Here is a 22,201-nt window from a genome sequence, read left to right as displayed (position 1 = left end):
TATAGAACAAGCAGTCATAGGTAAAATATCACACCATACACTATCAGAATATGAACCCATGGAAAAGTTCACCAAAGCTTGCCTTTTAACTTGTAGTCCATCTCCATCATGTAACCAATTAAGCTTGTAAGGAGTAGGATGGTCCCTAGTAGAAAGATTCATAGTGTCAACCAACTTAGTAGATGCAACATTGGTGCACGATCCCGTATCTATAATCAACGAGCAACTCCTATCACCCACTTTGCATATAGTATGGAACAAATTTTCCCTTTGCTCATGTGTAGTAGGAGGAACAAAATTAGCATGCAAAACTCTCCTTAAGATACCGATATGGTGATGTTCAGGTTCAGGAGTAATCTTTTCTTGACCCTCAAACTCTTCAAAATCAAACTCTTCCTCTGTATTGAGCAAACATGTACTCTCCTTCTCTTTCTCTTCATGGTCAAGATAAGCCAACAACATTCTATGTTCCTTCTTGGATACCGTCACTTTGTTACCACAATCTCTAGCAATGTGTCCCATGCCTTGACACTTGAAACAAACTTTTTTCGCCAATGCAGCTTGTTCGGGAGTAACAACAATCATCTTCCCTTCATTGTTTGAATTGTTAGAGTTGATATTCGAACCCTCACCATTAAAGAATGACTTCCTCTCCTTGAAATAAGAAATTTTCTTTTCTTTCTCCTGTTTCTCAAATCTCTCTGCCAACCTTAAGACATCATCAAAGAACACATAATTTGATGTTTCCACCTTGTGAGAAATCGAAGGTGTTAACCCTTTTATGTATCGTCCAATCTTCATCTCCTCTTTTTCCTGCAAATCACAAAGCATGCACAATTTCTCAAACTCTTTAGTGTATTCAGCGACACTAAGATTCTTTTGTTCAAGATGATTCAACTTCAAGAATTGATCTTGGATAAATTCCCGTGGTAGGAACCGTTTCCTTAATTGTCTCTTCAACTCGTTCCAAGTATTAATTCGTGGCTCATCTTCTCTCAATCTCTTGGCACGTAAATTCTCAAACCATAGAGAAGCATATCTCGTCAGTTTTAGGTTTGCAACCTTGTAGGCTTTTTGCTCATCAAAACCTTTATAATCAAAGACCTTTTCCATCTGACGAACCCAATCTAAAAAGTCTTCGGCATCCCCATCACCTGTAAATTCCGGAAGTTCCAACAACTTCAAATCTCGATCATTGTCAATTGGAAAATTTCTCATGATTCCCCTAGGTTGTTCGTTGTTGATTATTCTTCCTTCCCCAATCACTTGAGTAGACAAAGTTTCAACCCTTTGATTGGTTTGAGCAATTTCTTGTGTACTCTTCTCAATTTTCTCATTCATTCGTTCAAGACTCGCATTAAAATTTCTCATCATATCAACAAGCATAATATCAAGATCTTCCTTTGTTAAAGTACTCATGATGTCGAAATAATTTTCAGCAAATTATTCCTCCGTATTTTAAGACAAAAACCTCAAATTAGTCTAACAAAACCTTTATAATAATTTGGACAAGGAATAACAACTCTCGCGCAACACTCTAATTTTGTATTAGCAGGGGATTCTTTTTTTTTTTTTTTTTAAATAATTCATCAATACCTAGAATTTATTTGTGTGTATCTGTGTACCGAAATATGAATGCACAAAAGTATTAGTTGCACTATCTCCACCAACTTGATGATTTGCAGCAAGTAAATCAAGAAATTAATATGCACTAAGAGACAAATTCACCAACTAAAACTCTAGAATTACGTACCTCTAGTACTACGTAATGCTTACTTCCAGATTCGAAGACAAAGTACACTACCGTAATCTAATTGCAAATCACCCGTAATACTTGAAAAGCAACCAAAAATTGTTCTAATTACCAAGATCGTGTAAGTCGTGAGGGCTCACAAACCTAAGCTCTTGATACCAATTTGATGTGTATTTTGACGGTTTATATTTGATGGAAGGATTTGAGTGATTTTAATGGTGGAAATTTGAAAGATAGTCTTAGAAGGCAACGACTTCTAAGTTTGATTTTAGGAGTAACGATCCCAAAACCCTAGTTAACAACTAGTTTGAACCTTAACAAAGTTCTCTTCAAGCAAAAGCTCAATAATCTCAAATTATAATTCATAAAACATCCTCCTAAAATAATTGACATACAACTAGTATATATAGGAAAAATAAATCTATCCTACTTGCCCTGCAAGCAAACTAAATAAAAAGCCCTAATAATTAATTAATGAACCAAGAGAGCCCACTAATTAATTAACACAACTTTGGAAGCCCAAGGCCCCATAACTACTACTAAGAAAATAATAAAAACATTATTAAAAACTCACTTGTAAAACCCCTACTTTAAGAGTAAGGTAAAACCAAGAGAGTACCTAAATAAAGCAAAATAATAGTTATAAGGAAGGGGACTCGATTCACATCACACACAAAGGAATTTTGTCGTTTGATCTAACAAACTATCAAATTATTGTGAATAAAGGACAAAATTGTATTTGGTTTTTGCTCCATATATAATGCTAGTACCTTACTTAATAATATTAAGTGAGTAAAGTATTAATTCAGTAATATAATTCCAATGAGACACACAAATACAAAATTTACTGTATAATTCTATACTAAAAATATTTACAAATATTTTCTAATTATTTCTATTAAAATTGTTACAGCTACAAATATTTAAATTGGTCAGTAACTCTCAAACAAGTCGTTGTAGTATAGTGGTAAGTATTCCCGCCTGTCACGCGGGTGACCCGGGTTCGATCCCCGGCAACGGCGCTTTTTCTTTTTCCTATTTGATTTTGTTGTTTTTTTTGAAACAAAATTTTGTCGTTGGAACATATTCAACATACTATCATAGATTAGTATATTGCTGTATTATTTATAATACTTACATATAATATTTATAATGCATAATAATAGGGCATTTAGGATGTTTACAGTATGCTCAAATTGGAGAATGCAGACTGTATCAACAGTTTAATACGTCTTTCGTAAAAATTGGTATTTTAAAGTAATTTTAATTGTTTTTTTACAAAAAAAATTAAATTTCTTTCCTTTGATACTCCAAAACTCATCCAAATACATAAAAATTTAAGATGATCATAAGAAGAAGCAGAGCCTAAGCTAGTTATTTTTAACATTAATATGCCTATTGTAAAGTTTTTGGATCTACAACATAAAACCGAGCTGGGCTAAGCCTTTAGAATACAAGCCCAATATCCAAAAGACTTTTATACTACTGTAATAAATTGCTTAGGCCCAAATTAAAGCCTAGTGAACTTCACTAAAATCATTTGATATTTGCAAAGTGAAATAAAATCAAAAATAAGAAAAAGGGAATGGTCAAACGTGTCTTCTTCTTATCCAATCATATTCATCATCTTAAGACAATCAGATATTGTTTGGAGGGAAAATTAACAAACCTTCTCTAATATTTCTTCAATCAAACTCAATTTTAAATCACAAAGCTTGAATTTAGTACAAATCAAAAAATTATGGCAACTTGTTCGTTTTCCTTAATACCACTAAAATCAAATTACATAAAAAAAAATTCTCAGAAAAGTTCAAGCTCCTCAATTTCAATTATTTGTGAATTGGAACAAAGAAGTCCCAAGAATGTACTTTTATCAGGTCTTTTAAAAATTTCGATTTCATGAATCTTTAAAAACTTTATACTTTGAATTGGGATTACTTGTTCTTAATTGTGGTTTTGCATAAAAAGAGAAATTGATTAAAGTTGGTTGGTTAATGCAGAGTCAAAGAGGTTAAAGGCATGGATTTCTACAGCATTGGCAGCTGCTGCAGTTGTGAGTTTGAGCACTAGCTTCCCTGCCTTGGCTGATTTGAACAAGTTTGAAGCCGAAATGCGAGGCGAATTTGGGATTGGCTCTGCTGCTCAATATGGTTCTGCTGATTTAAAGTCTGCTTTTCTTCTTTGATCATATTATTTCACTTGCAACTTTTACTGTCAATTTTTACAAATTTGGAGTTGGTTGAATTAATTGAGATCTTCCTCTTTTTGTTCTGGTTGGTTGCAGGAAAGCTGTTCATGTCAACGAAAATTTCAGGTAACAAAAATTTATCTTTCTGTCTGCATATGATTGTCACATTATTAGAGTTCAAATTACACTATCGACATGACTATAAATTTTGGACGAGGACTCAAAAGACTTGAGCTTTTCATATTTTTGTGTACATTATGATCTGTGATTGTAACACAAGAGATCCAAGAGTGCAACATTAAGCAGGAGAAGTGAAAAAAAATGTGATAATGATGTTATACTGTAAACTTTGCAGAAGGGCAAATTTCACATCAGCAGATATGAGGGAATCAGATTTCAGTGGATCTACATTTAATGGTGCTTACCTTGAGAAAGCTGTTGCTTACAAAGCCAATTTCACTGGTATGGTTCAATTCATCAATTACTTCACCACATTAAATATATAATCTTACATACATTACTACTTCATTGCATTGAACTTGCAGTATCAGTTAACTAAAATAAATCACAAAATGGTTTTATGTTCAATTGGACTGATTGACGCGGTCATACTTCTACCATTTACAACTTATTCAAATTCAATCACCCTGCTTTAGCTATCTGGTGTGAATTCAGTCTAGTGTGAATGCCGTTTGTAGGGATAAACTCAATGTCTTCCCTCCCGTAAAATCATCAAAAGAAAAGTAATTATAGTCTTCTCAATTACTATAGATGTTTACTTGGACTAATTGACATGGTCACCTTTTACAACCTATTCAAACCCAATCACCCTGCATTGGCTATCTAAGGTGATTCTATCTTAATTAGTTGTTTGCAAGACATTATAAGTAGCCCATAGGATAATTAAAAGAAAAGTAATTATGGTCTTATCAATAGCTATAGATAGTAATACCCCCTCAGATCAGACAAGAGTTTCCGGCATAAAAATATGATCTGTACAACTTTGTTTCTTAAATTAGACATTCTTAGTATAATGTTCCTTGGTGGATTTTGATAAACTGATGTCAAAATTTTCCAAATTTCCAGGTGCTGATTTTAGTGATACGCTGATGGATCGTATGGTAAGCTACTGTCTTACTGATCATGGACTATTGTAGATCATTTATAATCTCTAAGAGAATACCTACTATAAACTTGTCACCTTGTTCTGTTTCAGAAATCTGACAATTACCCAAATCATGCTAATTACTCTAGTTTTAGCTTTTGATTTCATTGATTAAAACTTGATTTAGTATGGATGAGGTTTTTCTCTGCATACTCAAGCAGGTTTTCCTAAAATTTCAGGTCCTAAATGACGCTAATCTTACAAATGCTGTCCTTGTAAGATCAGTCCTTACTCGAAGTGACCTTGCTGGTGCCATCATTGAAGGTGCTGATTTTAGCGATGCTGTTCTAGACTTACCTCAGAAACTGGTAAAAATCTTTTTCACACCAAAGGACTCAAATGTAGGAAGAGCTAAGCAAACATTACCTGCTTATGTTTTAAAAAGTTTCTTTTGAGTTTAATGGTTGAATACTGCTAAATGTCTATGTGTCATACATATACAGGCTCTATGCAAGTATGCAAGTGGAACGAATCCCATAACAGGAGTAAACACGAGGGTAAGCCTAGGTTGCGGAAACAAGAGAAGAAATGCTTATGGTAGTCCATCTTCTCCCTTACTAAGCGCTCCTCCTCAAAAGATGCTTGACCGCGATGGATTCTGTGATTCTGAAACTGGCCTTTGCGATGCTAAATAAACTGGTAATTTTCAGTGAACAAGAGCAAGAATTCTGTTATACTATGAAATATAGGCTGCTTTGTTAGAAAGTCCAAATAGTTGGGATAATTTGTAGCAATCTCTTCTAGATACTAATTCAAACTGTCAAATCAAATGTTTGATACAAAGTATTGTTTATAATTGAAACTTTAAAAGACTACTGTCGATATATATAAAAAAAGAAAACAGCTATATTAATATATATTATATATTGCCTCAATTTCCATCCCAAATAACACAAAACAAACTTAACATAGTTAATAATACAGTAGAATAGAATAATCAGGAATAATGTGCTAACACAAGTCTTAGCACGCAAAAACTACAACCATTACAAAAGTTTTAACAAGTCTAGATGCAACTAATGTCTATCAATGAATCAATCTAACATAGAAAAGAATAATCATCTTGAATCTCCGTCTCCAATTACACGAGATCTAGCCTTCTTGAGATTACCATTTTTATCCCTCCAAGGACAAAACTGAGGAGCCTGCAAAGCCGAAATCACAACTCTTCCTTGATCAGAGAAATCGCGAACATCAGAAGTCTTCCTTTTCTTGACAACAGGCTCTTGTACACTCTTCTCTTGGACTTCCTCAAGACTCTCAGTCCTCTTATCAGGAAAATCGCGAACAGCAGAAACCTTCCTCTTCTCATACATCACAGAACCTGTCTGTCCAAATCCATCAGGAAACTCGCGAACAACAGAATTCACGCCCTTCACCTCCTCCTCCTCCTCCTCCTCATTGTTACCATCATCAACGAACTCGAATTCGTACTCAAAATCATCACCATAACCATCAACATTGAGAAGTCCATTAACAAATTCTTCTTCCTCTAAATCAGAACCAGACCCTTGAAAAATATCTAAGTCGGGTATGTGATGTTCAAATTCACCGTTGAAATAATCAACAACGTTTTCTCGGGAAATCATAATCTCGTGATTATTAACATTATCATCAACATAATAATCATCAATGTAATCGGGTTCTTCTTCTTCATCTTCGGAATAATAAACAACAGGATCATTATTGGGAATTACAATCTGGGGTTTGTGATTGTTGTTATCTTCATCTTCAGTAACATCATCAACGGGACATTCTTCGAAATCAGAAGGGTATTGGGGTTCTTCTTCGTCGTCAGAAACATCAAACCCATTACCGACCGCCATTATAAAAAAATTTGGTGGTTTTTTTTTTTTTTTTTTTTGTGCGTAATTAGAAGATTAGAGTTTATGATGATTGTGAATTGAAGAGTAGGGTTTTGAATTTTGGAAGTAAATGTTGTTGGAGCATATGGATATATATAGGAAGACAGAGGACTTGCTACTTCTACTTAATTGCTTGGGACCCAAGTTTTTGCTACTCTAATTTTGGAAACACGATTAGCAATTTAATTTTACAGCTTGTTTAAATCTGGGATTCTATTCTTGATTTTCTTAAATATACTCCGTATTGTTTTTACAATGATTCTATTCTTGATTTTCTTAAATATACTCCGTATTGTTTTTACAATGGCTGAAAAATTATGAGAGACCGAGAAGAAAGGGTGTACAAAGTACTTCGTATTTAGGATCTTTCCAACCAAAAAAGTACAAGTATTAATTAAAACAAATATGGGAAAATTAACTTTGCAAACTTAAATAAAATTAGGGATAATGTTATATGAAGGGTTTTAAATTAGGGATAATGTTATATGAAGGGTTTTAATAATAATAATAATAATACGGAGTTTTTGGGAAAAAAAAAAATGTTTTAAGCTTTGAAATGCTAGGTATAAATGTAAATTTATCTTCAAACCATATACATGTATTAGTTGTAATTATATCAATGCTCAAATTTATACATACAAAGTATAATTTTATCAGATTCTTCTACATTATTTGAGACATTGTATGTAGTTACTAGTTAGTACTTAATTATACTTCATATTAGTTATCTAAAGGTGATAAAAGGATCGTGATTCATCTAACTCTTCTACAATATTGGACTTGGGTCAAGATATTTAAGTGTCTTTTTGTTTCAAGGTAGAGTTGGATTGAGTATCAATTAGAACCATTTTTGTCTTCGGAATAAAATACCACGTGTGTGGTGTATTATCAAAATACATATATTTATATAACAATTTATTTCTTAACGGAAGATAAAATAGTTAAAGAAAGAAAAATTGTTTCATGTTTTTGACAAATAACTTTGATTGTTTCAAAATGTTCCTATGTTTTTATAATCTAAGTACGTGATTATTGATTATAATGTTCCAAAAGGTGAATTAACTCCTTTTCCAAAATCAAAGGAGCTAGTAACTTCTACAAGTTTCAGAAATAAGGACCCAACTTTGACCTCACATAATTATTTAGTCATTCATACTATTCTAAGTTCACCCATCCTCCTCAAAATAAACTAGTAAAAAGTAATACTACATCCCTAAAGTCTCTAACTTTCATGAGTAATAATTTATAGTAAAAAGGTTTGTTGATGACGTATTAGCTTAGCTACATAATCAATGGTGATATAAGCCAAGACGAATGCAAATTAAAACACTTAAGAATTTTCAACCTCAATTGTTACTATAAATATACATAGCAACATATATAAGTATTTGTACAACCAAAAAACACAAGGCCAAACATGGAGACATGGTTCATCATCATAGTTTCCCTTTGCACCTCACTACTAGTTAAGCCCTTGCTTGTTTTTCTTACACAAGTATTCAACACCAATGTTAAAACCAAAATTCATCTCCCTCTACCACCAGGACCCACCATATATCCCTTTACTTTACTGTGGAAGTACTCATCCTTACATGGGCCGGTTCCTCTAGTGAAGCGCCTTCGTTCTAATTTTGGCCCAATATTAACTCTATGGGTGGGTTCTCGGCCAACCATTTGGATATCCGATCCATCTTTAGCACACGAAATACTCGTTAAAAATGGTGCTAACACGGCTGATAGGTTAGTGTCACATCCTATCCATACTATGTTCAATAGCAACCAACATACTGTAAGCTCTGCGGCGTATGGGCCTACTTGGCGAGCTTTGCGCCGCAACTTGGCCACTCACTTTTTGAGCCCAGCCCATCTTAAATCCTTTTCTAGCGTCCGTAGATGGGCTATGGAAATCCTTATTCACAACCTTGAGGCCCTTTCTAAAAATGGGAGCCCAATCCAAGTTCGAGAACATTTCCTTCAATCCATTTTCCACCTACAGTTTGCAATGTGTTTTGGGCTTCTTCTAAATGAAGCCCAAATCAAAGAGGTACAATCAATCAGTAGGCGAATATTATTGGGCCTGCCAAGTTTAAAGTTCAATATCCTCAATGCATGGCCTAAGTTGACCAAAATTTTGTTACCCGGGCGATGGGCCGAAATCCAAAACCTAAGAAAGGAACTAGATGACGTGTACCTTCGCCTAATCAAGGCCCGAAAAGAAATAACAAAAGATGAAAAGGACCAAAAAATGGTACAATATTGTTATGTTGATTCTTTATTAGAGTTGGATGTTCCAAATGAAGATGTAGAGGGAGGGGCAAGAAAATTGATGGATAATGAAATGGTAAGTTTGTGCAATGAGTTTATTAATGCTAGCACAGATTTACCTACAACTGAGTTAAGAGTGGACCATGGCTAATTTGGTTAAATACCCACAAGTACAAGCCAAGCTAGTGGAAGAGATCAAACTAGTTATTGGGCCCGAGCGAAGGTCCAATATTCTAGAGGAAGATTTGGATCATATGCCCTTTTTGAAGGCCACTATCTTAGAAGTCCTACGACGCCACCCCCCGGCCCACATGGTTATACCCCATCGGGCCGGGTCAGATGTTGAAATTAGTGGGTATATGATACCCAAGGATGCGGCTATTAATGTCTTGGTGGCGGACATTGGGCGCGACCCAAATGTGTGGGAGGGTCCAATGGAGTTTAACCCGGATAGATTTTTGGTGAAGTCGGATTCGGGTCAGGACGAAAAAATTAGTGTAAGTTTTGATGTGGCTGGGAGGAAAGAGATCAAAATGATGCCTTTTGGGGTAGGAAGAAGGATGTGCCCGGGGAATGTGTTGGCTAGGATGAATTTGGAATACATGGTGGCTAATTTAGTTTGGCATTTTGAGTGGAAAGCAATGGATGGTGAAGTTGTAGATTTGGATGAGAAGGAAGTGTTTGCAATAATGATGAAAAATCCTTTGAGGGCCTTAATTTCACCTACAAGTACCTAAATTATGAGACATTTTTTGCTTGCCAACTAAGTCTTAGCTTAGTTGTTAAAACAAGCATTTATATCAATATTGAGTGATACTTGACAAGGTATTGTGTGTTTGCTTTGGGTTCTAAACATAATATATACTTCAAATGTCATTGTAAGCATTGACGAAAAATTGTACTCATCATTTATTATTATACTCCGTAGTGATTTTTTTTTCACCAGTCTCTTAATTCTAAAATATTCATACTTGTATTTGTAATAATTGAGCCATCCACATTTTAATGTTAATTGATTGACGAACTAAAGTTACATTCATGTTGGTGTCTTTCAAAAATTATAGGCTTAAGAGTTAATCTTTATATTAAATGGTATTAATTGAATTTTTTTCAATATTTAAGAAGCATCTTTAAGACTACTTGTAATCAATCTCTGTTATATAAGCCAACGGCTTATTTAGGTCTTTCGAGAGTGTGAGGTTGAGTCAAATTAGGTGAGATTAGATTAGTTGTTAACTTATTTGGAATGTTAATCCGGTATTATACACTTTTAACTTGTAAAAGTTGATGACAAAGTCAAGCAAAGAAACAAAAAGTGGGGGAAAATGTCGGGTTAATGACTGCGCCTCAAGCATAAACTGTAGTAAATGTGTCCTCTTAGCCTATCATCAGCTTACTGTTTTTTTGTATAATATCTTGAAAGTAATTTTTTTTTTTATTTAAATAATGTCAGACATTATTTGATCACTCACTCTCAAGCAAATCATGACGGCCTGATATGTTATGTCCCATCTTCAATAATAATGTTTCCATTTATAATTCTTCATACATAAAATCATTTGGTATTTCTCTTGTTCTTTTCGTACATCAATTTCTTATCAATATACGGAGTACGAATGTAGAGGTTGTACTGTACTGTATGGAGTATATTCTAAGACGGATCGAAAAATGTGCAAACCATAATCATTTGTACTAGCTAATATTATTTCTGTCTAATTAGCTTGTAAAAATTTGTGTGTATTTGAATTTAAAAGTATAATTTCATAGACATCATTTGATTATTCTATTATTACTATTTTTTATGATAGTGAAATACATAAACAGATACTTACAAAAAGTCATTTTCAAACAATTAGTTTTAATAATCAAATAAGTCACTTTTCAACAATATAACGTACAAATCAACTTAACATAATCATTTCTAGTCCGCGTCGTATTTAGATAAGAGTATAAGACTAGCCTGTACAGTTGAAATATTTTTAATCCTTCAATAATGTTTGAATACACAAGCTAATTTAAGTATTCAGTTATAAAAGTGTATGATCTACTCTTTACTACAAATATTATGTAATACATCAAAAATAGAGGATGTACTGTGATTCTTGGGGGCTTTACTAAGTGCCAAGTGGATAAAATCGAATTGTATAAAATAGATGGACCCATGCAATAAGAAAGCTTTGAAGGACATAAAAATGAAGATGTTTCAGGCACTCACATGGAGGTGCTGCTACACATGTTTAAAATCAAATGATAATTATCTTTCTTAGTCTGGAAACAATATATTTCACTCTAAATTAAAACTTGAAGTAACTCCTAATTAATCTTTCACACTCATTTTTTACATAATGAGGCTCCTTAACTTTCTAACCCCATTATATATATATGGCCTCCTATAGCTATAGCATCCTTATTAGTGTGTTTAGGTTAATACATACTTTTCTTTTTTTGATGACCATTATTTGATTTGGGGGTCCTAATAGTTTCCACTATAATAATTATTATGTTCTTTTCATAATACATATATATCCACTTAACTAACTATGTTTATTTTTAGCTGTTAAATTTGAATGAAATAATTTGTTGAAGTAATAATCCAAAAGAATAAATGTAAATTAATTAGCTCTATTGGTTATCAAGGATTTTGCTAGTTGTTAAAAATAAATTATTAAGGATTTTTTTTCTATTGAGTTTACTATTTTCTAATTAGTACTACAAATTTCATAAAAAAAAATTCCAATTAAATTATCCGATCCCTCAACTCTCCTCCGATTTTATCTGCTTCGTGCAAGAGTTATATTGAACTTTTGATTTATTCAAGTGGTAGGAAGGTTATGATAGCTCTGAGACAACACCCGAATATGCGTAATTTTACACCCTCTTATATATACTATCCTTCGTAGTGCTCATGTGCAAAGATGTAAGGTGGAGTAGAATTTAATTTAGAGAGTATTTATACACATGCATGTAGGATGGACACACCCTAGAAAGGTGATGGTATTTTGTTATATGCATAGTACATAGTCTATTGGCGACTTGATCATGCCCTTGTTTTTTGCTTTAGCAAATTAATATATCTCACTCCTGTATGCGTGAAACAAAAGGACATAAAATATAGCTAGCTTACTTTCTTTCTTTTCCTTATTCCACAAGTGAGTGTAAAACAAGGGAAAACCCAAAATATAGCGAAACTGGAACTCAACTTTGATGGGAATAGCCTAGCAATCAAGCATGCTTATCAAATTAAACTAAGCCATTAAATTTGGAGATCAAGTTTTAGGTTAGAACATCTTACACTAATTTATTTATTGCTAAACATTAAAATGCTACTTGAAAAAATACTTCAGACGTTTATATTTTATGTTCTTGTTTTTTTATTGTACACATTTGTCAATATGCATCATTCATCATTGACTATTTATATCTCTATTAATAGAAATTGAATATGATGTTTTTTTAAAATTCACTGTGAAATGTCAAACAAAACTTCACATGACTACATTGGTTCTTACATATTGTGAATAAGTTAGAAAATTTACCTAGAACTTACGCCCTTACATGCATGAAAACAATCGCCTCGATAGAAACTACTCCATAACATACTTCTTTATTGTGAAACCATCTCACACAAAATTTTGCCAAAATACAATATTATCCAAAACTATAAAATAAATATAAAGTTTAGAGTTGGAATACTTTATTGCCTAATTAATTAACCACAATGTCTCTGATCTGAGCACGCTCAATGATTGTGTCAAACTGCCAAAATGAGATCGTAACATTTACAATTAAATTTAACTTTTTTGGTATTTGATTTGTCCCACATTGCTTAAAAGCAATTGATTGATTCAGATGCTTGACTTCAACCTAAGTAAGATGATCCTACTGGGTCTTCTTCTAATAAAGGATAAACAATTATTATGTTAGCTCATACTATAATCTAATTTTGGCCCACTTTTTTTATTTTATTTTTCACAATATTTTCTAGCCATTTATATAAAGTTTGCGGTCCATTAAGAATTTTGGGTCACACATTAAATGCATTTGCATTAAGCTATACAGCATGGTGTATATATTTTTTTCTCAAGTGCCAATGAAATAAAAATATTTAATAGAGTTTGTTAGAGCTGAAAACTTGTGCATATACACATGTATATATTTTGTTTGCTAGGAGAAATGAAGCTTAATATTACGAGGATGAAGAGCGAAGATTGTTTCATCGTTCAAGAATTATAACTTCACTCAGGTATGTCGTCGCTCTTCGATCGAACAGTAAAAGAAGATATATGCAGCTTCAGCTTCTTTTTCTTGAATGTATAGTGTACATTAGTTTTTGTACAAACACATTCAAACGTATGTATGCCGTTCATCATTGATTTCGATGCCCAAATAAATTAAACATGTATGCTGCATGTTTTAATTTTGTTGTCAAATTAGTAGGGTTTTTTTTTTTTTTTTATTTTGCTATAACTATATATAATGCTATGTCCCATCGTCTTCTTCATTTGGATCGGGAGTACTTGAAGCATGCTAGCTATGGTATGCATTCTTATAGACGATTATGTAGCGCGATAAGACAAAATTTTCTGCAGAGAACCAAAGATTGTTGTTGACAACATGGAAATAATCACATTACGTACATGCATTATATATGTTTATGTACGGTACATTTTCCAAAGGTTTTATGTTTTTGAAGAACCTGCATGCATGTTGAAATCCAAGCTTCTAGCTTTGATAGGGGTATCAGCTACCCTGTAATTAGCGTATGCTTTGAAATGTATTGCCGAAAACTCAAGAAAATAGAAACCTTTAGCACACCTTATATCATACTCCGTACTTACTAAAATAATGGCTAGCTATTTATTGTAGCAAACACATACACCTAGTGTTGTACTTGATAAGTGCGTGCGAAACCTATACACTTCATTTTAACATATATATATATGTATATGATCTCCACTAGTATGGTAATTTAACCAACATATTATTCTTTGGATCTATAGGTTTTTATATATATTCGAAACTAGCTATATATATTGCAACAAAGGTGAACACAATGATATAGTACGTACCACATTACATATAAGTCACATACGAAGTATATGAGATATATGTAGAAAAACCTTAGCTTGCATGATATGATTTATGTTCAAAAACTCCGTATATTTCAAAAAGAAAAATGATACAATCTTAAGAGACTACTATTAAGCTCATAGGTTTTTAAATTTTAAATTACAATCATTACGTTAGCAACCTTAGCTTTATAATACACCGTAGGAAATGCTGGCATTCCTATATTTATGATTTATTCCTAGCCTTCATTGAAGTATTTAACAACATAGACATTTAATTTACTTGTTCTTTTATTCAGACAATTATTTACTCCTAAATTTATAAATCAACTGCAAAGAGGCAATTTTAAATGTTCGGTTATTAAGGTCATGAGAGATCAAGTGCAATTGGCTAATGATATTGCAAAGAATTGCCGCAGCACCCTCTCTAATTTAATTATGTAGCTGTTTTTTCTTTCCTTTGCCGTTGTCAAAAAAAAAAAAAAAAAAAATGCAAAGAGGCAATTTTAAATGACAATTTACTAAATTTAATTTGACAGGTGAAAAATATAAACCAAACGAAATGATATGTGTACAGTTGTACACCAACCAATTTCTCTTTGAACATCAATATGAGTACAAGTTTGTGTCCCTTAAAACTATGGCCTTCACTTATTTCTTAAATTATTATATTGACCATTCACTTGAAACTCATTATAAAAACATCCATGAAACTAGTAGTAAAACCTCTAAAAATGGAAACTAAAAGTATATGTATGCTGCAACTTAATTAAAAAAAAAACAAACAAAAACATAACAAAAGGATTACAACAAAAGCAACATGAAGTATTAGTAGATGACATGTAGAATGGAATACAAGGACTAAGAAACAAGGAATTTGATAAAATACTAGCTTAGTAAAACATAATATAATTCATTATCAAATGTAAGTTAATTAAGTTCCAATAAGAATAAGTACAATCAGATATTCGTTCGTTCTGAATATGAATCCCAATAATACTTGGAAACCTTTCAATCTTCTAAACATAGATGCTATCATCATCCAATAACAATAGGCACCACATTTCTAAGTTCACTTTGAGGATCAACCCTAAGTTTGATCTCACAAATTCAATACCCCACTAATAATATTGCATTACCATGTTTATTATGTACAAGGAAACTTATCCAAGATTTCTCTTGTAGTAATTGTATTCCCCTATATAATCAGTATGTATATGTATATATAAGATCAGGTTAATTAGGTAATTAATTAGCATATAATATCGTAAATGTCTTTGTTCAATTCCACATATCAATTTGGCAGCTCGAATTTGACGTTGAAGCATATTGATCTGATGAGGCCCCTAAATGACCTTGCTTATTGGAGTTAGGGCTTATCACCATGTTCATGTGCTCGGACACAGGAAATATAGGGACATTAGAGTAATTTATTTCCTTATTCGCGGCAGAAGGACCGTGTTGTTCATCTTGGCTAAGTTGAGAAGCAACAAACTTATCAAGCACCCTCCAATCCGTAACTTGATCCTCAACTTGTTCCGACCCACATACATTACCATACATCGAATCAAATTGTTGTGAATGGATCATTTGGTCTTGAACGAGCAACGATGATGATAAATTCGTGTTTGTTCCATAGGGTGGCATTGAGTTACAACTTTGCATACTGGCTTGGGGCATTTTAGGGCTTTCTAATTGAGGTAATTGAAGAAAAGGGTCATGGTGAGATATATTGTAGGGTGCTATTTCAAGCTCTTGTTTGCAAGGGTACATGTTGTGGCGGTGTTGGTGGAAATTACTATGATTTGGTGTATGGTAATTATTGGGATGGTGAGGAATCCTTCTAGGAGAGTCCATATCAGGCATAAAGGAGAGTTGATCGTCGTACCAACACGGTGAGTCATCTAGCTTGCGAACGGTTGCCATTCTCTTCTTGAACACCCTGCATACTACCCATCCTTCCTCCTGATAAAAGTAGTGCACAAATATATTAGCCAAGAAAGTGCATACTTAAAATTTCTAGTACATACGTTCGAATTCTAGATATTAATTTTGTTTTGTATCACTAATATGATTGAAGTCGTTCATCTCTCTCAATGCATGTAATAGTACACTAATCAATAATAGGTCGTGTATAATGTATGTTACGCAATTTGTGTAAGATGACCTATAAAAAGACCTTTTAGTAAGCGTGTTAAACTTACTTGGGGAGTTCCATTTTCATTTGTTTCAAGACGGTATTCATGCATGATCCAATCGGACTTCTGACCATTGGGAGCTCGACCTTTATAGAAAACCAAAGTCTTTCTCATGCCAATCAAATTATGCTTAGAGTAGATAGCTTTGTCCCTTCCAGTTGCTTTCCAGAATCCGGCTTTGGTAGCTCGATTAGTCCTAGTTCCTGTTGGATATTTCTTGTCTTTATGGCTGAAGAAGTACCATTCATGCTGCTCTTCACTACTTATCTTGCATAATTCTGTTCAATTTAAAACCCAACATTAAAAAATGTACGTCATTAAAACAGTAGAGTATGTTATATGATTACACCGAGTATACTACTTTGGCACGTCTAAATATAACAAGTTCATACATTCACAACTTTATATTGTTCAATGAATTTTATATACTGCTTTGGCACGTCTAAATATAACAAGTTCATACATTCACGACTTTATATTTGTGATGAATTTTTGCTCTATTAGAGATGGATAGAATTAAAAGAAATAATTTGTATGTATACTTGCAAAAAATGAAAAAGATTATAAATACCTTGAAGATCCCAAGGTTCAATTTTGTAAAGATCAACATCTTTAATAATATCACACATCTTTCTTGCAGCTACTTTCTCACGGAGGTAGTAATCCACAAGTTCTTCATCAGTTGGATGGAATCTAAAGCCCGGAGGAACGTGCGACAATGTGTTCATTTTATCCAACTAGAGCAAAGACCTGCATGCCATTTTCAAAGGAGATTTAGCAATTTAATCATACATTTTGTAAATTTGTCAAATCATGTTAAACATCATGTTAATTCTAGTTTGTCGTCTCAATTTATGGTTAGATTGTCTTGCATACATTTAAGTTCAGGTTAGCAACATGCATTGTCAAATGAATAAGCAATTATTATTGTGTAGTTTTTATACAAATGCATCATATATAGCCTTGATAAGCATAATTGGACACAGTTACGAATACACTATATGTATCATTTTATGATTGTTGATCAGTATTATACTTAATAACTTTTTGATAACATTAATTTTCCCTACACATCCAATAAAAGATTGCTAATCATGCAACATACTGTATTACGTGTGTATTTGTACTAATTCCTTACTAGATAATTTTTTATACAAATATTGCTAGTGCTAGATCATGTAGCTAGCACTTAATACATAAAATTAAGCCACTAAATGAAGCTTAATTAAAAGGGGTTTACATTGTTAGTAATTAAGCCTAGCATTAGGATGCATAATTCTGTCATAAGATGTGGAAGCAATTCGTGAGACTCAAGTACTTGGCAACCACCAATTGCACTAACACTTACAGAGGACCAAACGCATGCCAAATTAAAGCCAAAAATAAAGAAAAGAAAAAGAAAACTTAAGAGAGTCAACCTCTTTTTATCTGGTCAAACAATTACTGTGGCAGACAAGATGATGTTGGTGAAACAAATGCAAATATTTAATGTTTTAAACGCGCTCACCAATCAATAGTTTGTTGAAACAATCAGACAAATTAATCTTTTTTTATTGTGGATATGAACCCTTGATTTGCTTTATTGTACCATAATTCTCTACCATAAAGCTCGTTAGTCTTAGTGATGACACCTCATATGCAACACAACTTTGTAACCCCTGGCTTCTCGCCTGGAGGTCAAAGAGTTAGCCAATTGCTCTAACCTCTTATCTCTTTTGTTTATCTTAATGAATAAATGAGTATTGTTATGATATTGTTAAGTACCTATATACTACAATAGTATTATTGATGTATAATATTAATTGTAAGTTTGAAACTTAAATGAAACTTAATCTTTAATTATTATTTTTAAATTTTATATTATTGAAAAAAAGTTAAGCATCCATTGTTAACCTGGTACAGTACGTAGTATTATATAAACAGCGCAATATTTAGCTAGCTTACTGGAAACTTTTGCTTCTAGTCAGGTTTCACTAGCTACCTTAGACCTCCACCAAATTGTTACCAAGTTTAGTACGCATCAGAATGCCATGTACTATTCACTCCATTCATAGGGTTTGGAAAATGTACAGATAATTGTTAGAGATGATCAACATTGTGATACATTACTTAATTAAAAAGGGGGAAACTGGAATTATAATTACTGCTAGAAGAGACTTATTAAGAAAAGGATATTGGGCTCTTTTGTGGTGTGACCTTCAGTCTTCAGTGCACTAAGCTACTAGAACATTGGAAATTTCCAAATCCTAACAAATTAAACACCTAAGTATTTCATGGACTAAATGGTTTTCCTAGATGATTTGAAGACGGTAAGTAAAGGTAAGGTGATTATAATGTTCTTATAAATAAATTAAGTAGATTAATGACCTTAAATAGCTTTGTAAGATATAGTTGTTCGAGCATTCGTAATAGAGAAAAACAAGGTGTCATGCTTTAATATGTTTAGATTGTTGTCTTACATACTTTCTGTATGTTTTATTATGTTACTTCTTACTATTGACTCTCCTAATGTCAAAATCATACATATTGAAAACTAAAGGAAGCATGGCACAGATCAAAGGAGTAGTATATCATTTTTTTTGTTGTGTTTAGTTAGTTGGGGGGGACCTTATTTAAAGGTATGTAACATTATTTCCTTATGCAAGTTTTAGAGCATACGTACTAGAGAAAGAGATAAAATTTGAGATGTTCTCTGGTTTAGGGGACATGTAGAAAGATATTTTCAACAAAATAATTATTACTACTAACTTCAATCGGAGAAAGTCCTACATTTATCATAACTTTTGAATGATGGTTAATGTATCATCAGCTGATTGAACTAGATAGATAAAAAGAATAGAAGATTGATTTTTACACATTATTTAGGCTAAATGATCAAACAAATTACACAAAAGTCTTTAGCTTCCCATAGAGCTAAACTTAATAAATACAAACATGTTGATTACGATTAGATAATTCAATCATTCTAAATGGTTTGATTTGCATGCATGTTATGAAAATGCATGTCAACATGATTAAGATTTGAAAGTATACCTAAAGCATCAAGATTACCCATGAAAAAGATGATAGAGTAAAGCAATGCAATCAAGATTCACACTTTTAAGTGGTTTTTCCATAGTCGTCACTTTTGTAGACTTAGTAAAGCAGAATAAAACCAAAGTCAATGCTATACTACTACATACATTTCAAAGAGATTGAACAAACTAGATCATTATAGCTTTCGATGTCGAGAATAGGAAAAGTGGTATTTCATATACAAGGTTAAAAGGGTAAAATTTATTAAAAAATATATAAATATATATAATGCTCAATGTATATCTCATTATTTCCATTCTCGGCCCATACCAAGTAATTAATAATAATGCATAAATTTCCATTTAAGGCATACTATGTGATTAGTTAAAAAGCTAAATTCACATTCCCATTGAACCAGATAAAAATTACAAAAAGCTAAAAAAAGGCATTAATTGTAGCCACTCATGAAAGGAACTCAATACAAGAATGCATTTTCAAGTGTTCATCACCTTCGTTTGTTGCTAAAATTTAATGATTGATATACGTACTATTATAAGATATGAGTATTTAAGTTAGAAATAATTTTAAGGATTGTAATTAAAAGTCGCACACTTGCTCTTGCTTCTACATTTTCCTTCCCATGGTAGACATGGTAATGTTATACCAAAAGATGGATAGATCGATCCAAGTTCTATTCAAAACTATTGGTGGACTAATTAAAGTACTAAGCAAATAACAAAAGCAAAGAAGGTGTTTCATCTTGCACAACCTATTAAATCCTCATGAAAATTTTATCATCTCAAAGAAAGCTTATCAAAAATTTTGAAAAACAAAAAGAATGGGATATTTAAGAAGCAAAACAAAAACCCTTTCAGCTTCTTAATTACTTAGAAGACTTCAAGTTTTCATATCATGCACCTTTTTTCAATCATATTACATAAATGAATCTAATATCTTCAAACAAAAAAAAAAGTCGGTTTTTGATCATTTGATGTGTTTAAGAAATAGAAATAAAGAAGTAGCAGCAGAGATATCACAATTGATGATAGAAAATCTTGAAGCAAAAGCAATCGCAACTATACATGGGAGAAAAAAAAAAGGTAATAAAACCCTGATTATTATTATGGTGATTATCAAAAATCTATTATGTAGATAAATATGATGCACATAATTAGTAAACTAGCTTAATTAGATGAAGGTGATTATATAGGACTAGAAACGTAACCTTTTTATATGATCAGCTTTTGCACTCCACTGTATGTCCTTGAGAAGAAGATTCAAACTTTATTTGTTCAACTGGGATACGATCAATCACACCATGTATGTAGTAACTGAAAAACGACACTTATTTAGAAACGGAGGTTGTAAGTAAGAGTGTGAATTGATCTTTTTAGCTTTCTCTTCCTCGGGAATCGAATTAGAGAGAGGAAAGTACTGAATCTTGAGGTCTATTGGTGATGAAGAGAGAGAAAGAGAGGAAGCGGGATCAGATCCCGAGGTAAGGATGGGATGGGATGGGATGGGTTAGGAAAAAGAATGAAGAGAAAGAAAGAAGAAGTGAGAAAAAGGAAGAAGAAGGAGGGTTAAATAAGAAGCAAAGGAGTTTTTAAAAAGCATTTATTATGATAAAAAATGAAAAAAGCCCTAATAATAAAACCAAGGCCAATCCCTAGGCGAAAGCTAATGTAGTCTCATTATCATTGCCATTGTACTAGCTTAATTTGTTTATATATGTTGATGATCTATATGTATCTGTTTCTCTCTCTTCCTTATCTTAGGATTGATTGCTGCGAAAGCTTTCGCCGCGAAAAATGGGGATTGTGGAGGCAATGAGAAAGATATGGAGGGTGGGATGGTATGGTTAAGCTTATAAGCTTAGGGCTTATATCATGGAAACATCTCTATCTTTTCTTTTCTTCCTCTTACCAGCTACTGATAATGACAATAATAATATTATATATTAATATATACAAGTAATTAATACTATAAATAATAATTAATAAAGTAATTTTGGAGGAGAATGAAAAACGTCAGCACAGCTAGAATGGAAGTGGAGAGCTTTAGCCTTGTTAAAGCCTCTTCTAAAAGATGGTTTCATTTACAGATTTGGAATTATGCGACTTTTAGTTGAGATTTTTTTGGTGTTTTAAATTTTAATATTATTAAATTGGGATAAATAATGGATGATGAGTTGAAGTAGAAAGAATGTTGTCCTAACAAAAGCTCCAAACCCAATGGCCCTTCTACAGTCCTTGTCCCATGCCTTATTGCATCATGCAATGGTTTAACCAATCAAAAATAAATTTTAGCTTTCATTTCTTTTTTGTCAATATACACTTTCCTAGTTACAATGGATAATTAATGTTTTAATGAGTTGAGTTACCTCTAGTTGTTAGCTAGTTAATGATCATACAATTAAGAATTTTATGTTGTTAGACAATAATATACAAATTTATATTATGAGTACAACAGTATCATTCTGTAAGAAATTCAAATTAGGTTTATCACATCTTACCTTGTCCAACCTTGTCAATACTCTTTTGTAGTTTTCATCTCACAATGTGAAATATACAGAGCTATTAATGTCTTTGTGCTGATTAAACTTTTTAACATCAACCTGCTAACCTATAAAGTGACGGAGTATCGAAATATACATGAAGTTGAAGCGAGTAAATTATAGGTG

The 22,201-nt window shown here is 32.6% G+C and overlaps 3 protein-coding genes and 1 non-coding gene across 4 annotated transcripts; 3 read left to right on the top strand and 1 right to left on the bottom strand.

Moving 5' to 3' along the window:
* The first annotated feature begins 2,703 nt into the window (after nucleotides 1-2,703).
* TRNAD-GUC lies at nucleotides 2,704-2,775 on the top strand. The gene has a single exon. It is a non-coding gene; the product is annotated as a tRNA-Asp (tRNA).
* Nucleotides 2,776-3,361: 586 nt separating this feature from the next.
* On the top strand, nucleotides 3,362-5,963 carry LOC110732737 (thylakoid lumenal protein TL20.3, chloroplastic-like). The gene is made up of 7 exons (XM_021912724.1): nucleotides 3,362-3,630; nucleotides 3,754-3,919; nucleotides 4,038-4,067; nucleotides 4,297-4,403; nucleotides 5,028-5,062; nucleotides 5,286-5,414; nucleotides 5,550-5,963. The coding sequence occupies exons 1-7, from the start codon at nucleotides 3,495-3,497 to the stop codon at nucleotides 5,739-5,741; spliced, it is 795 nt and encodes a 264-aa protein (XP_021768416.1). The 5' UTR covers nucleotides 3,362-3,494; the 3' UTR covers nucleotides 5,742-5,963.
* A 2,876-nt stretch (nucleotides 5,964-8,839) lies between these two features.
* LOC110732248 (cytochrome P450 89A2-like) lies at nucleotides 8,840-10,100 on the top strand. Its single transcript, XM_021912163.1, has one exon. The coding sequence runs from the start codon at nucleotides 9,380-9,382 to the stop codon at nucleotides 9,971-9,973; it is 594 nt and encodes a 197-aa protein (XP_021767855.1). The 5' UTR covers nucleotides 8,840-9,379; the 3' UTR covers nucleotides 9,974-10,100.
* A 3,377-nt stretch (nucleotides 10,101-13,477) lies between these two features.
* Nucleotides 13,478-21,336, bottom strand: LOC110732736 (NAC domain-containing protein 7-like). The gene is made up of 4 exons (XM_021912723.1): nucleotides 20,744-21,336; nucleotides 17,075-17,253; nucleotides 16,510-16,781; nucleotides 13,478-16,270 (listed from the first exon to the last, which is right to left on the bottom strand). Exons 2-4 carry the CDS (start codon nucleotides 17,229-17,231, stop codon nucleotides 15,587-15,589), a joined length of 1,113 nt encoding a protein of 370 aa, XP_021768415.1. The 5' UTR covers nucleotides 17,232-17,253; nucleotides 20,744-21,336; the 3' UTR covers nucleotides 13,478-15,586.
* Nucleotides 21,337-22,201: the final 865 nt, after the last annotated feature.

Source organism: Chenopodium quinoa, unplaced genomic scaffold, assembly GCF_001683475.1.
Source record: "Chenopodium quinoa cultivar QQ74 unplaced genomic scaffold, ASM168347v1, whole genome shotgun sequence".
Taxonomy (NCBI): Eukaryota; Viridiplantae; Streptophyta; class Magnoliopsida; order Caryophyllales; family Amaranthaceae; genus Chenopodium; species Chenopodium quinoa.
This window is presented reverse-complemented; position numbering and strand designations above follow the sequence as displayed.